At 37.6% G+C, this 17,591-nt stretch overlaps 1 protein-coding gene across 1 annotated transcript in view; it reads left to right on the top strand.

Annotated features, from left to right (window-relative positions):
• The window catches only part of LOC137285261 (fringe glycosyltransferase-like), a 64,475-nt gene that overhangs the window by 14,674 nt on the left and 32,210 nt on the right, over positions 1-17,591 (top strand). The window contains exon 5 of the mRNA XM_067817572.1: positions 7,271-7,418. Within this exon, the coding sequence (XP_067673673.1) occupies positions 7,271-7,418 (148 nt within the window). The remainder of the gene's footprint in view (positions 1-7,270; positions 7,419-17,591) is intronic.

Raw genomic sequence — 17,591 nt, 5'->3', positions numbered from 1 at the left:
CTATGCTTGTGACATTCATGCCTAAATATGTCACTTTAGCTCTGGAAATACCAAAATTTTGTCACTTGTGTCATAAACATAGTATGAAATGGGCACTCAGATAATATCCTCTATTTAGGTAATGATTTACTGAAAATGTCTTTAACATTGCATGCTGTTATTAAATCAACATCTTTTTAAGTGTGTGCAACACAACTGCAAAACTGTGTGTGAACACAATTTCTGTTGAATAACACACAAAGTTTCAGTCATTTTATCTATCATATCTGCTCTAATTATAGAAATTGTATAAGTATCAGGATATGTTTTGTATTACCACCATTGTATCTTGATAATAATCATCTTGCAGGTCAATACATAAATGATTTATCGTCTCACCTCATTCATTGATGTTCGGATGTATCATCTCGCCACCTAAGCACGATACACAGTGCCACTGAAGCAATCTAGATGATAATTGAGACACATCCTGAGGCATGTAGACCTGCTTCGTGATTGGCTTTACCATTGCAGAAATGACTGGTTGGATGGAAAACAGTGTGGTTCAAGGACTGGTTCCAGTCAGTTCCCAATGTTTGACTAGGTTTGCTCATATCGAAACTGACCCATGAATAGGCTTTCAGCAACCCATGTTTGCCATAAAATGTGAATATGCTTGTTGTAAGAGGGGACTAACGGGATCGGTAGGTCAGGCTTGCTGACTTGGTTGACTTATTGTGCTCATGCTGTTAATCACTAGAATGTCTGGTCCAGACTCATATTTACAGATTGCCGCCACATAGCTGGAATATTGCTGAGTGTGGCATAAAACTGAAATCACTCACTCACTCATATTGAAAGTAACACTATTACAAGTCCGCCCTATTCCAAGTTGGTCATGCCGTAGGAGGAGGGTTCATGCCACAGTATTTTCAGTACCCTCACAATAAATGGTCATATTTAGAGTGCAGGAAGTTGGTCCCGTCCGGCTTGACTCAAATTGCACCTTTCTCAGGATACCTTAATACCAAAGGGTATCAAGTCATGATTTTACTCAGTTTCCTGATTTATCCCATCTATTACATTGTTTAGACAATGAAAATATTACTTGCTCTAAACTCATACAGCATGGACATTTAACCCTGACAACCCAAGCTGCCTGTGAGGTTATAGAAGGTGAATTTTAATATGACTTATCACATTGGCGACCCATCTTCTGTTGTGTGAACTGATGTAATTGTGAGCAAATTCCTCTGCCTAAGGTGAGTCCACATGTGTGACAGAAGAACTGGAAACTTAGAAGTCAAGATGCCAAACACTGTCACCCATCCAAAGTCATTCTGTGACCATTGTTGCTTAACTTCACCTGATACGTGACTTTTCCTTTATGCACAAGACCAGACACCACCAGAGTAGAGAGAGACCTGTTAGTGCTTTATGTCTCGAGATGGAACTGCCAATCTGTCTGTGGCAGTGTGCTGAATCTCCCAACTCACTGGGGCTCCTTTTAGTAGATGAACATTGTGTGTTGGGCAATTTGCTTCATAATGAAGCACGGGAATATTTCATTTGAAACCTCATCAGCTGGAGGTTTCAAATGAAATATTCTCGTGCTTCAAATATTCAGTAACACCTGTAAATTGACCAACTCATGATGTTTATCGACATTGTCAACGAAAAGGTAAACCAGAGGGTTTTTCTGTCTGCACTCGTTTATGGCACTGTTTTACGTTTATCGAGTACGGGTACATCAGTAAAGTGTCATCAGCTGGCCATGTGGTAGCATCTGGATCTCCTTATTTGTGACGTCATTCTGACTTTACATCACAATATGATTTGAATGATCCCACCACTGCTGATGATGCAACAAAACAACTGTGTGCGAGGTTTCTATGTGTCAATACGCAGTGAATAGTCTTGCAGTTTCCAGGAGTCTAATACCATTTGATCATGTTTTTCAACCAATCAGATTACAGAACACAGTAACTTTTGGTTTACAATTCAATTTAAATGGGTCTATTTGTTACTATCATAATTGTATAATCAGGGACTAAGCAGCTCTGAACAAGACTAAGCTTGGTCCATTGTTTTGAAAGCTCCATATTATACCATGAAATATTGTCATATCTGAATATTAGCTGAATATTAAGGCATGGACATCTAGAAATGAGTTTGACTCTCAGATTTTGTTGATTTATGTTCTTGGCCTTGTTGGCACCATACTGAAACTGATTCACTGCAACAATGTTTATCACTTTATTAGTAACAAACCATATATAGGTATAGCTGACCTAAGTACACTGACATGTAGTGCGTGCGTGCGTGCGTGCGTGCGTGCGTGCGTGCGTGCGTGCGTGCGTGCGTGCGTGCGTGCGTGCGTGCGTGCGTGCGTGCGTGCGTGCGTGCGTGCGTGCGTGCGTGCGAGAAACCCAATCAGGTGTTGCCAGGGATTTGCAGGACGCAAATTCCTGTGTCCAATGAAATACATTAGTGCCTCCACAAGTCTAAATACTTTTTATCCCTTTGAGTATGCAACATGCAAGTGATATTACTCAGCTTGTTTCAAGAAAGTTGTCGCAGTCGTGCACAGATACTGATTTTATTTTTTAAAGGTTGTGTACATTTTGTCATTAGGCAGTCATCCTAATTGAATTGTATGCTTTTTTTAGAAAATAAGAAAGTGTTATGGCGTTTACCCTATGCACACCTTCTTGTCTCTCTTTCTTCACTGTCAAGTTTCAAAAGGGTGACACGGCCAGTTCTGCACAGCTGCATAGTGTTCAGTTGTGCAATTTCTGCATAATATGTACTGTGTAAAAAACATTTGTATACAAATTAACAGATTGTACCCCTTTCACTAAAAATACATCAGAAACTAAGTTTGTTTATTTCAGCACTTTTGTTCTCCTTCATATGTCATCATTATGTGAAACTGGGTTTCCTAAATGTGTTTTCCTTTGTGTGCAATATAGATTGTCAGTACCATTGTATGAAATGTATTACTCCCAGGTTGTCAAAATGTTGGCAAGCAGTTCCACTAGTTGGGAACCATAAGATTTGAAAATCCCTAAAATCATTTGCCAACAAAAGCCCTAATTGTGACTGTAATTGTCAGTAGTTATGACATGACGAGGCTGAAGACATGACAAGGAATGGAATCCAAAGATGGCAACTTTTGATCACATTTTAGAATGACTATGAAAACCCATTGCTCAGTTAATTTAATTAAGTTACTCACAGACCATTTTTAACATTTGTGTTTAATTCAATTCTTTTGATGCACCAATAAACTAAGAAAAGGTGAGCAGTTACACATGCATGCACAGTGCACTTATATAGAGATGATGAGACATTTCTATTCATAGTGCTTGCGGTATCATAATACAAGAGTTTACATGAAGTGCTCAGATGAATGTAATCAATATTAAGAAATCGTTAAATTACTGTTACAGGTTCTTATTGTAACAGTGTATCAACATAAAAAGCATTTGTTCGTAAGCTCCCAAGTTGAAACACCTGATGTAAGCTTCATTAACTTCCTACTCATTTCAGCGCCACACGAACATTGTGACTGTTCTCAGCATCCAGGACCAACACACATGTTTACTTCCTCTAAGCTTGGCTGATCACAAGCATCAATGATTCATTTGCTTAGTAAAGATGTCACATGTATTTTTCAAGTGTGCTTGATGTTTTTAGAGAATTAATGGCTTTCTACCTGCTTGCCATTGTTGTAGGATGGTCTGTTTCACTGCTGACGTGATGGGTAATTGTGGTATTGCAGCTGGTCACTAATCATCACTACACATTGCGTCCAGCTGCAGGTGGAATAACTCAATTTAGTAGTACAATACTTTATAGTTTCTCTGTAAATATCAGTTACTGTTGTGGGCAATATTGCTATGATTATTTATACTATTCTGTATAATATACTAGTAATATTCCAAACTATATAAGGACCACCTGATTCTATGATATATCTGTAGTTAATATGTCATTATTCTGTCATGATCTTTCAGGTCTATTAAGTAGCATACATATTCCTTTATCTCTTGATAAGGCACACATGCGTGTCTCCTTTCCATAAAATTGCTTTGTTGTTTAACACTGACTCACAGTCAGGTAAGTTACCGAGCCTGCTTACCTGGCCTGTCGGTTGCCTCTTACGTCTAGTGTAAGTTGCCTGTGACCTGTTTTTGTACCCAGAATCCTAGTTGATGTATTCCTTAAAAGAGATGTAGTACGACTTATATCACATGCGATAAGTCATGTGTAACATTCGTGTGGTGTAGTATTTGAAGCTATTGTCTGAGGGTACATTGACAAAGATGGGAAACACTAGTTACCACAGGTTTCAACTTTTATTATTCCCTAATCTATGAGATATCTCACTGCATTAACAAACAACATCCAGCAGTGGTGACTACACGTTTGGCCATGAATGTCCATGGAGATGATGCTTGGTTATATCAGCTTAACTGCTGTCTTCCGCTTAGGGTACTCTCAGGAATAAACACTTGACATCAAGTTCATAAAATATTTAATAGCTAGCCTGTGCCAGTTATGATTGCATTCTTTTTACTGTGATATTAAACACCATAACTTTATTGTACTAATGTGTATCAGAAATGCCAGTTCTTAACCTGTCTCCTCAACATGGCATATTAGAGGGCTTGAACAGATACACAAGTGCAAACTGCCATGAATACAGGTGCTCGCACAGCACTAAGTGCGAAAATCATCTACACATCTAATTCACCCGTTTCATTCCTCTGCTAGAATTCGAGAAAGTAAGCATAACAGTCAAAATGTCCATCTGCTTGAAATTAAAAATTAACAGGGCCAGTACATCAGCAGTGACCTCCCTGAATTGGGGACACTGAATATTGTTATATATTGTGAAAAGTATGCTATAGCCCTTAAACCAATTGATTTGGCTCTCATAACATCAGTCTCAAAAATATGTTCACAATTCAGTGTATGTAAAATAATCCCTTGTTAATTAATAACAGAGGGAATCCTCGGGGTGAATGAATGTTTATATTTTTTATTGTATATTTTTTAAGCTTGTATTATACCCAAGAGTAAATTTGTTATGTCCAGTTTGATTCAAGAGACTACACAGATGACAGTGATCATAATCTTTGCATATATAATCATAGCAGAAAAGTAGATAAACTTAAAATTGAGTCTAGTCATATTTTGTTTTAAAATTTCAAATTTTATGACCAAGTTGCACATGTTCATTGACTTGCTGAAAGTATACAAGTATTTTGTCTGCATCAAATACTTAATTTTAAAAAATGATGTTCATGCACTATGCTCACGACAGTACAGTTTATTGTAGTGTTCAGAAGTAGTTCACATCACTCCCAAGCTGTTGAGCTGTATTGTAGTTGCTCTTGTCCATATCCTTCAAAATCTTTACAGACGCATTCTTATATCAACGAGGCTCATCGCAATGCAATGGTAACTGTATCATACATATTGTGGAAGAAAGATGTAAATGTTAAGGAAACAGTAACTGATATGTGTTAACACCTTCAGCAAAATAGAGTACTTGAAAATAATTATTAGTTCTCATATGTTATATTTACACATGTTCTTTTGCATCAGTAAGTGGCTGTGTGATGTGATAGCCTGACTTCATGGCTAAAAATCTCGACCCTCAGTCCATCACCACTGACTTGACTGAGACTGTCAGCTGCTATACACATGCTTGGTGAATATCACACACTTCTGTAGTTGTGCTGCAGCAACAAGATAGCAGATGATACAGAGTAGTCAGGATTTCCTATCTTGTCTGATATGTCATTAACAATGATGTTAGTGGTCTTGATGGATTACACTAGTATTGGGTCAGGATGTCATGTGAAGATGGAGTAGGTGTCACTTTCACCTGCAGAATACTTACTTGATGATGATAGAAAGAATATATCCTGAACTGAAAAGGAGTCATTACATATTTTATAGATTTCACCCCTCCCCACACATAGACAAACACACACATATGAAAATTATCATATTCTGCTTGCCCTTGAGATTCTAAGCAAGACAAATTAACACCAACAAGCAGGCTAGTGCCAATGCATCCCTGAACTGTCAGTCATGTACACAGAGAATTTGGTAGTACTTACACAGAAGTTATTATTATGAGTTCAGTATAAACTGGGAACTAAATAATGGCTGTATATTGAGGTAAATCTCTTCCTCCTAAAAACAAGCTTCAAGAGAAGTGTGCCACTGTCTCCAGACCAATGCTTAAAAGTCACATCCTGACGTCCCAGGAGGGTAACTCTCCATTATGGTCCCATCTGCCATTCACAGACAAGCCTCACCAGCCATTTGTCACCATGGTGATGGCCAGATAATCATGTTTACCTTCATCCTACTTACCTTGTTAAGCAAAAACCATCCTGCTTCATGTTGACAAAACTGCAACACTCGAGATGTCTAATTATGACTTTGTGATGAATAACAAGTATTTTTGTAACAATTTGTTTGAACTGGATTTTGACAGGAGACAAGCCTTTGCTTGGTTTGGGTTTTGCAACTTCATGACTGCTTCTCTTGACGTGACCTTGCACTGGTCATATGATTCTTACTGTTATAGCTTATTTGGAAATTGTTACATTTTTTTGTCCTCATTGAAGTTGATATGGTGGTGACTTGGGTTGAAGGCTGAGGACTTCAGCTGTACTGTTGGTTGGCAAACCTGTACAGATTGCAGAGGTAGTAAACTAGCAGAGATCAGGGTATGGTTTACAGTGGTAATATTTTGTAGTCGAGGACAGTAGGGAGGACTACACAACTCCCACCTGGTGACCTCCCACATCTAGAAGTTGGAGAAACATGAACAGTGCAAACAATACAAATAATCTATTTATTCATGCTTGATGAGGCAGCCCACAGTGAGATCAGGGACAAATTCAGTTAGTCAGATGGCTATACTGTCAGAAACCTATTCTTGGAGCCGCCAATAGTTTGTCTGTAAGATAGCTAAATGTGGTATAAACTAAATACATTCCCCTTCCCCATAAGATGTAGCATTCTTGTAGCTACTGTCCCTTATCCATAATCAATTTCTTTGTTTGAATATCAAGTCTGGCTCTCTGTTGGTTTTTCCTTTCCCAAGAAATAAAAAATCATCGAAACAGAATTTTCCTTACCATGCATACAGTGTGTTTGCTGAGTAAACATTCATGACAATGTGCTGAAAGTTAGGATCAACTATATTTGAGAATGTCAAATTACAAGAACACTTAATTCCAATGAATTTGTTATGTTTCAGGTGGTTCTGCCATTTTGATGATGATAATTATGTAAACATTCCACGACTGCTTAAACTGCTGCAAGGATACAATCATACACAGGACTGGTACCTGGGCAAGCCGAGCCTCAAACACCCCTGGGAGATCACAGACAGAGACAACCCTCAGGTGAATAGATTGCTTAGTCATACTAGAACTTTTGTTGTATTTGAGATGAAGCGTTATCAGTAAAGTACAGATTCTAGTACTTGCAAGTGAAAGGAATGGTTGATTTGATCACTGGCTCTGTCTTTTGGCAGTTAAATGTGTGAATGAAAGTGTAGGTTTGAATTCAAGTACTAGAATCTGTATTTTACGGTAAAATGTATTTACCCAAAGTATAACATATGTTATATTTGACCACTTTCTAAATGACAAAGTGTGTCATACCTTGCGGTATGCAAAGGACTTTTGAGATTTATACCCAGAACTATGCTCTTACCAGAATCTTTTCGGAATTTAATGCATAGTAATAGTAGCTAAGCTTACTTGACTGAACAGACTTTTACTAGCCCAAGGCTTTGGACTTGTGGCTGAAGTCTGAATGCTTTGCCTCATACCAAAGATGACACCCAGCATTTGTGGGATAAAACAAGATGTGTCTACTCCGACGAGTTTGAGTACCTAGCTTTCGTGTACAGTCCCACTGGGCAAGCATTATAATACTAGCATTGGTTAACATCTCATCTCAGGTGCATCTCAGGTCTCATCTCAGATGCTCAAAACCTTGTGTGGACGGTTGTATGGTCCTGAGTATCTGCAATCCAACTTAATATATTTATATATGGTCATGTGTATTGGTTTTCCCAGATTACTGCCGTTTTTCTGCAAGGTCTCTACTGTTTGGTTTACAGTTAATGTAGGCTTATTTACCAGCATGTGAAAATGTACTTCTGGAAGAAAAATATGTGCACTTACAACATTCCATGGACTATTTGCTGTCTGTGGATAATAGGTTACTCATTGATATAAAGACATTGTCACATTGTGTTAAGTTCAAAAAATGTTTGTCCTAATGATTCAAAATATAAAGTGAAACACAAAGCATGAATGGAAACTCTGACTTCACCCTTCCGGGCATCTTGAATCAGTTGATACAGTTAGTGGAATGTTTAAGATCTAACAATAAACATGAAAGAATCTTATTTTTACTGACTAGATTGCTTGGTTAGCTAGCTTCTAAATAGATGACAACAGAAAATGTGTTTGAATATGGCTGCATAAGTGCCCATACAGAAACTCCAAAGGTCTGTATCATGCATTGCATAGTGTATTTCAGGATGACACCAATATGTGTGCCCTTGTTACATCTTGTGCTGAAAGTACAGATTGATATTCATGCTATCAACCATTGGTTTGTTGTTCAGATTTCATTACTTGCAGGCTATTATGAAATACAGTAGGGCACTCATTGTCCTTGAGATTGCCACTAAGCATTAAGCTGTATGATGGATATCCATGGCTTGTTGTATAAACATTTTAGATTTTCATTTTTCCTTGATATTTCATGCAAATATTCATGTTTATGAGTTTTTCAATATTGATGCGTGTAGGGTCCATTTCTACTGGTGTATGGTTCTCTGTGACGGTCTTTGAGATTACCTTGCTGCTAAGCCTGCTTCTGATGTCTACTGCAGTAGTCTTGCTGGTGTATTGATAAGGCAGCCCAAAACTATAGTTACTCTAAATATTGGCTTAGTTTACAAACACAACAGACCCAGACAAGACTGCAGACATCATTCACAATCAAGAATCACAGCTGGATTCAGACTGTTGTGGCCTTATGTGAAATGGATAATTGAACGGTATAGCTCAATATTGCCCTTGCTGACTTCAGTATTAGTTGAGTATTAATAGGGAAATTATTTGAACATTTAGACATCAGAATCATCATCATCATCATCAGTCAGGCACTAACACAGTTGATCGAGATACTGGATGCCTGCAAAACCTCAATTTACTGTATTGATTATATGTCTGTTCATGTTAGACACAGATGGTACTTTGTACAGTCAGGCAATGCAGACATTTATTGTAGTAATTGAGTCTTTAGGGGGAAGTGTATTTTCCACTGTAACAGTTGATTAGAAACCTTGTGGGGATTCTGCTATTGTGATGTTTTTTTAGAAGAAAATCATTAATGTCGTCTCATTTCGAACAATTTACAAAGTTTTATGGCAATGGAGAACAAGCTTTAGACTTCTCGGAGACCAGGTGTAGGGCCTGTTTTGACTGGGACTGGTTGGTTATCAAAGTATAGTAATTAAAGCTAGTAATGTGACAGAACATGTCTCCCCCAAAGTGTATGTTAAGGAATTGAAAATGGGACATCTTCCTGGAACACTAACCTCTGTGCATGTGTGTTATGCCTTTGTTTTTGGTATGCGGACCTGTCACAAGTCAACACTGAATACACAACACCATTTAAACAACATTTAAAAAGTGGCAGGGATTGGGATAGATCATTTTGATGATGGGCCATTTTCAAGATTATAAGCCATTTTCTGAATTTAGAATGGGCAGCTGCCCATGTATCAATAATAAACTTCAAGATTTTAGTGGGCAGTTTTTTGTTCTACAGAGTAAAATGGCATGTGGCCCCTGCCTTCCACAATCCCTGGAAATGGTCATAAGTTTTCTATTTACCGTATGTACCCGCGTATAATGAGAGTTTTTTTTACCTAAAATGAGAGGGTCAGGAAGGAGTGTCGCATTATGCACGGGGCATAGGATCTTAAGTTTTTTCCAGCTGTTTCAGTTTCACTTTCCACTGACGATGTCAACCGGCGTTTGATTGCACTTTACAAGAAAAGTTCGTTTTTCTTGTGAACTTCAGAAATAACCGAAATATTATATCCGAAAAAAAAGACCATTTGTATCTTGTTTCCTTATTTTTAACGTATATTCTCTGCAAATAAAGTTCAAATGACCATCGACCCAGATTTACATGCCAGCTGACACGGTAAAACGATCAATATTTCTTTTATCTATTTAGTATATTACTTCCATATTTTTATATATTTGACTTAAATTATGACTGCAATCATTTTGCAATCCTTCAGATAACTAAATAGATACAGGACTATATTAAAATACACAGCAAAATAGACAAACATATAACCAGTAACGAAAATAACTTTTGTTTGCTGGAGATGGTTCCTACAGCACACGTGACCTAACAAACCGGTGACGCAGAATTCAGGTACTGTTGTTTTTACAGTTGTATTAACAAGTGATGGAGAATGTGTGTATTAGTGATTTTTGCATAAACGCGCTAAATGTGAAACCAAAATAAGTAATTTACAACACAGTTAAGTGGTAATTCATTACAGGAAATAGTCTCTGACTTGTAAACTGTACTTCGACTTATATTTTACGGGTGTTAATTTTGTGTCACACCATTTGAACACAAAATGGCAACTTGTTTATGAGTTATGCACTCAACGAATCTTTGTAGAAAAAACAACAATGCAAGACAAACACGTATTTATTAACCGTGTGCTGGTAATGTGCTTCATTCGAGGCCACAAAGCTTCGTGTAAATACAACTACAGATGACAAAACACTTTTTATTGGCACCGGTGATGTGCTTCATCCATGGTTGCATTGTATACAGGGTATATGATTTATCCTCGATTTTGAAGGGGTGTAGAGGGTGGTCGCATTATATACAGGGTATATGATTTATCCTCGATTTTGAAGGGGTGTAGAGGGTGGTCGCATTATATACAGGGTATATGATTTATCCTCGATTTTGAAGGGGTGTAGAGGGTGGTCGCATTGTATACAGGGTATATGATTTATCCTCGATTTTGAAGGGGTGTAGAGGGTGGTCGCATTGTATACAGGGTATATGATTTATCCTCGATTTTGAAGGGGTGTAGAGGGTGGTCGCATTATATACAGGGTATATGATTTATCCTCGATTTTGAAGGGGTGTAGAGGGTGGTCGCATTATATACAGGGTATATGATTTATCCTCGATTTTGAAGGGGTGTAGAGGGTGGTCGCATTGTATACAGGGTATATGATTTATCCTCGATTTTGAAGGGGTGTAGAGGGTGGTCGCATTGTATACAGGGTATATGATTTATCCTCGATTTTGAAGGGGTGTAGAGGGTGGTCGCATTGTATACAGGGTATATGATTTATCCTCGATTTTGAAGGGGTGTAGAGGGTGGTCGCATTATACACGGGTATATACGATAATAACATTATGTTATAAGGTTTTGAACTGTTTTTAAGATGTAGGGGGTGACTTTGAACATGGTGAATATTTTAATGATTAGCCTTGGGTATTTACGGTCCTGTCTAGACCCACTTAGTACAGAGGTCCTTAAGTGCTGGATAATTTCATGAAAATGATTTCGTGGTTGAGTTATGGGATTAAGGTTGTATCAATATATGGTTGACATCACAAATTTAATCTCAGCTAACATGGCCTGTACATTAAACATTGTGTCAATAGAGTTAACTATTAAGACTCTTGTTTTGGGATATTTTGGTTTAATAGTAAGAAAATAACATATTTTTTGTTTATATTAACATATATTTTATTCAGCTGCCGGCTTCTAACATGTGAGACATTTCAGACATTATGCGTTATTGCACAAACTCATGTTCATCTGATGCCCATGATACAACTGTTTGAATGCAATATCTTTAAATGAAGTGAAATGTAACAGCCAAATTTCCCCTCACATGAAGTCATGCTTGCCAAATTCAAATCTGTCATATATGCAGCAGGAATATTCATGCATTGATACTAGGGCTAGTGTAATTTCTGTTTCATGATGTCAAAAAAGGATGTTCAGATGATATATTATGATGGGAAACTGATTGGTTCTGCTAAGGCAATGCAATTATTGATCACAATGTCCATTATCAATATAGAATAGTCAATAAAGTGACAAGTTCATGAGGCAAATGAGCACCTTGGGTTGTTAATTTCATGGCAACAGACAGTGAATCTACCAGCAGAAAGAGATTAGGATTGATGACTTCATAGATTAAACTGATTGCAAGCCAAGATCACTGACAAAATTCCCAACACAGCCATTCAATAATAAATACAGAAAGTCAGTTTGTAGTCTAGTAAATGGTTACAATGCACATACAAGGCTGTGTCTCCTTCAGCAATGTTGGAACCACAACTGGCCTTTGGGCCTCTCAGTAGAGGAGCATGTAGAATATACCCTTACATTGCCATGGGATTACTGATTCAGATTACTGTCAAGCAATGTGTCATCTCTTCATTTGTAATCATGGCATTTTGATTCAGAAATCGAAGTTGATTATTTACAGTAAAAACCAATAAAGATTTATTGTTTAAAATTCCAAGCTATAATTTCTAAAGATACTCTTTTCTATTTTTTCAAACAATTGTCCAGTAATAAATTATGTTATTGTAAAATCAGTGGTAAAGTTGATGGTTAGTCAGAGATATGTACCAAACCCAAGATTTAAAGGGGCACTGATGCGGAGCGAATAATGTTTCTCGCCAACGGTCTAATTACGAAACCAAACTGCAAATTGGTCAGCGCCCGCTCCTTCGACCGTGACGGACAAAGGAACTGGGCTCCTGTCAATATTAGCAGAATTTCTTCACCTAAACAGTCAGGAAGCCGGATGCCCGTCATATGCCATTATTTAAAAATATCCATGGTATTCCTTGTCTGATCGTAACGAAATATCCCAGCAGTGTAGGTTTTTTCGGATGCTTGGATGGTATAGTTACTGATCCAATTTGATCCTATTTCTGTAGTTTTAACCTCGATATTTAATCATGTTACATGAAAATATGATGTCTACAGGCACGTATCAAGCCATTTGTTTCAGTCCGAAACATTGCAAAGCTTTATATTTAGGTAGTTTTGAGTGTTGGTTCAGCTGTGATAGAAATATCAAATATCATACGTAAATTTTGGTAGCTATGGTAGCTACAATGGTTTATTATTTATGATAATAAAAACACACATTTGATTTTTTTTAATTCGTAAACAAAAAAATAAACGATGACTTTGCCTTTGGTAGAGAAATCTGAAAATTTTCTTACGTAAAAAACCCCTTATTTCAGCTATTTACCCAAGTACACAGCAAATGCCTGTATGTATTCCTTATGTAACGAAATTCCGTTGGTATCCTCAAAACAGTTTCAGCCCCTAAGTGTTTTCAGGCTGCATGCGACACAGAGATTACATCTTCCTTGCTGTAACTGGCGTTTGATGGTGCAAACCTACAGGTGTTATTTGTCATCATTGTCTGGATGGTCAATCAATGAATTTATAACAGGTATAATTAGTAGTAACACCCCTTCGGTTACTCAACAAAGGTTCCCATTTGGCATTTCTCCTGTCTGGAGTAAATACTCAACATTATAAATTAAGGTCTGTAATGGCAAATGTATTGTATATTATGTAATATGTGCATGTAAGTGATGCAAGAGGGTTTATCAGCTGAGTTACAAAAACAAACATAGATCAAAGGATTAACCGATAACACACTGATTGATTAATTACTGTTATCTTCTAGCGGATTTATCAAAAGGCAGTATGTGTAGATGACTACACCCTGTCGTGAAGGGCGAGTGTAAAAACAACATCCTCCCTTCAAAGAATTAACCACCCTTGCGTTGATTGATTGATTGCTCATTATTGGTTAATTAAATTACTTAGAATAGCGGGCATCATACAATTAGTTGCCAGGTGTGCTATCTTGGGTGACCAATGAGAGGGCTATGAGGTTTTCACCAACGAAAGACGTGAAACGATGTGTTACTTTTTCGTAAATTTGACAGTTGCAAGACACCTGACACAGAGAAGGATTATTTACCAGCTGCAGATGAATGGAATACGATTTCTTTTATGTGGATAATGATGGATACATTCCTGAACAAGGTAGTAGCCTGACATCGTTGCTATAAAATTAGTCTGTTTTACATTCATTATTTGCATTTTGTTGTAATTTATTTGTTGTAGCATTCAGCAGAATCTATATGACGGAAAACACACACTAGATCGCGTATGTGTGTGAAATAGGATCCACATTGGCAATCTATACAATGTATAAATGTTGCTGTTATGTTAGAAATTTACTATGAGTATAAGCAGATCGTGTGTTCTTTCATTAATTTTCAAAATCATACAAATATGACAATAAACTAATTAGGGTTATGAGACCAAATATGGAGACGTACATTGGCTTCGATATTTTCCCGTCCTAATAGTTTTTTTTACCATTTCTACCACTGGCAGATGATTAACCTTTAAAGTGTTTCATTTGTTTTCATAATACATTTGTAAAGAAGTAAAAATGACTTCACCTCAGTTGATCTGTCTATAATTAAACTATCAAGTGCGCATACGGACTGCACGGCAGAGGTCACAAACCAGTCACGAATTCTGGGATATCATCTGGGTATTCACGGGAGAAAAACAATAACAAAAGTTTACACCAGTCCACGGAAATTGCTCCGCATCAGTGCCCCTTTAAAGGTCACATGCAACCAAGAAATCAAACATAATTAAAACACAATTATCACTAATTCATGACATATATTATACATTGCTGCTTGTGAAAAAAAACATTTAAACAAAATTATAAGGGTACAATCGCGATTCAAAAGTCCAATATTTTGTACTTGGGCTTACTTCCCTCCAAACAAAGCCCTCGGGAGAGCCGATAGGCTGTTTCATTTGCTGATACACTGAGGGCTCATTGTGTGTACAGAAAGATGATCTGTTTTGATGGGCATTTTAGAAGTATGTCAAGTTACAAGAAAGTAAGATTCTTTATGGATAGCAACTTCTTTTATTATACCTGATGCGTCATTTCAGTATGGATTCATATCCCACTGTCAAACAAAATCATATACCCTAGAAGAAGTTGTTATCCATAAAGAATGTATATAGAGATGTTGACCCGTGAAGGTCCCGGGGTAGAATAGGCCTTCAGCAACCCATGCTTGCCATAAAAGGTGACTATGCTTGTCGTAAGAGGCGACTAACGGGATCGGGTGGTCAGACTAGCTGACTTGGTTGACACATGTCATCGGTTCCCCATTGCGCAGATCGATGCTCATGTTGTTGATCACTGGATTGTCTGGTCCAGACTCGATTATTTACAGACCGTCGCCATATGGCTGGAATATTGCTAAGTGCGACGTAAAACTAAACTCACTCACTCACTCACTATATAGAGATGTTGGGTTTTGTAAACACGTGCTCTCTGAATTTGCGTTCGATCCAATAAAAATTATCACAGTAGAGATGGTGAACTACTACGTGGCTGGAATCTGTCATTCGTCCAAGTACAAAGCAGGACTTGAAACTGACAAGAGTTTGCACCAGTTTCCGTCAGATCCAGTCAACCAAGAAAAAAGGATGCAGTTTGTTTGCAACCCACAGACATAAAAACATATCATGTGTACAAGTATCACACCTGCCTAATTACATAATGTGGCAGAGACAGGATTCGGGTCATAAATGTAGGTTATCACGCAAGTGTGTTGTGGGATGGTTAATATCCTGCATTGGGAATAAACATTGTATTTAGAGAGCCTTGGCAAGCTAAATACATAGTGTTTATTCCTAATGCAGGATATTAACCATCCCAAAACACATGACTGTGATAATCTATTTATCATACAAAGTCATTCTTACTTAAAATTTAAAAAAATGTGATTTCATTTGTCACAGATTATGAAACTAAACTTCCTGAGATGTGCCCACATATCTATGACGTCACAAATATGTGCGTAGAAATACGCGACATCACAAGCTCGGTGACGCAGTTTTCGACTGATCACTCATTTGCGTTGCGTCATGCAGTTCCCAGTCAGCTTTTATGTTACAGAGCATATTGTTGTCACCAAATACTAACTTAGTTTGATAAATGACAAAAACGTGCGAAAGTTGCTAAAGTTTCATTTAACCTGTTGAACATCAAATTCACTTTAATGTTCGCGTGACACTGTGCACCTTGAAGCCACGTTTCTTTACACTCTGAAAGTAGTCCCTACAATTTGCATATGACCTCTCTAATTTGCTTCGGTATCCATATATGACCTCAACGGATACCGAAAATATCTGTTGGCTTTATCCTGCCAAAAACACTACCTATTGTGTGATAAATCAATTTATTTTGTTTATGGCATATTAGCCTGATGGGTTCAAATTGTGAGTGCTCAATAACTGAAGCTGTGTATTGTATATTGTCATTAACAGACAGGCAGACATATAGGTGTCAATAAACCAGACATTTTCTCTGACAGAGGCTGCTTACCACAGTTATCAATTTTTTTATATGTAACGAGCAGATTATATACTTGTTTGTTTACATGACCAAGATAAGACTACTTCTCACGACTTTATACTCCTGCATGCATGCTGTTTCAATCTCCATAAACCTATTCACTGCACATGCGTTATGGCCATAGCACAGCACAACTGTTGAAAGCACCTTTTCCCCCAGCGCTGAGGGAAAATTAGTGAATCGTCTGAACTCTGATTTCAAGTCTTTTTTTCATCTTGTCTTTTACAACTTTTTAGGTTGAATTGGCATTTTTGATGATTTGTTTCGGTATGTGCATACCGAAAGGTACCAGAATCTGCAAAGTTGTGTTTTTACCTTGCATGTGACCTTTAAATGATACTCGGTTTTGTGGATGCTTCTAGAACTGCCCCAGGAAGTATATCTGGAACCCAGTGTGAAGATAGAAAATGTTTGGTGACAGTATTCCAGGGCCAAAAGCTACAGAACTGTGAAAATTCATGTTAATACATCAGGGGCATTACCTGTTAATTCTTCATGAGTTCTTATACTAGGTAACCACAATGCCATCATTTGTATAACAAGGCACTATTTACATACTTCCTGGATCAATCAGTTTTTCTTGTCTGGGATATTCATATTTCCTGCTATGTGTTGGGTCTGTGTAATCTTAAAATGATTCCTCTATTTACCAATAAACCTGCTGCTTGGCGACTGAGGGAGCCCATCTGTCCTTCAGCAGTTGGAATCAATGCAGAGTTACAGCCAATCCAATAAGTAAATAATGAGTATATTTCCTTATTTGCAAGTACTTAAAGCTTAGATAAACTGCATGGCTGAATTGATTGTATGATGAGCACATGCAGTTGATGCAAGCTTTAGTGTTCAGGGACTAGATCCAAATCTCCTACACGCACACGCACACGCACATTGATCTAGATTGATCATTGCTGCATTTAAGCAAGTGTGATGAGCTTGAAACCAAATTTCAAGTTTTAAGGAGTCAACATTATGTATCTTCACAGGATGGTA

The sequence above is a fragment of the Haliotis asinina genome, chromosome 5 (genome assembly GCF_037392515.1).
Source record: "Haliotis asinina isolate JCU_RB_2024 chromosome 5, JCU_Hal_asi_v2, whole genome shotgun sequence".
Lineage (NCBI taxonomy): Eukaryota > Metazoa > Mollusca > Gastropoda > Lepetellida > Haliotidae > Haliotis > Haliotis asinina.
This window is presented reverse-complemented; position numbering and strand designations above follow the sequence as displayed.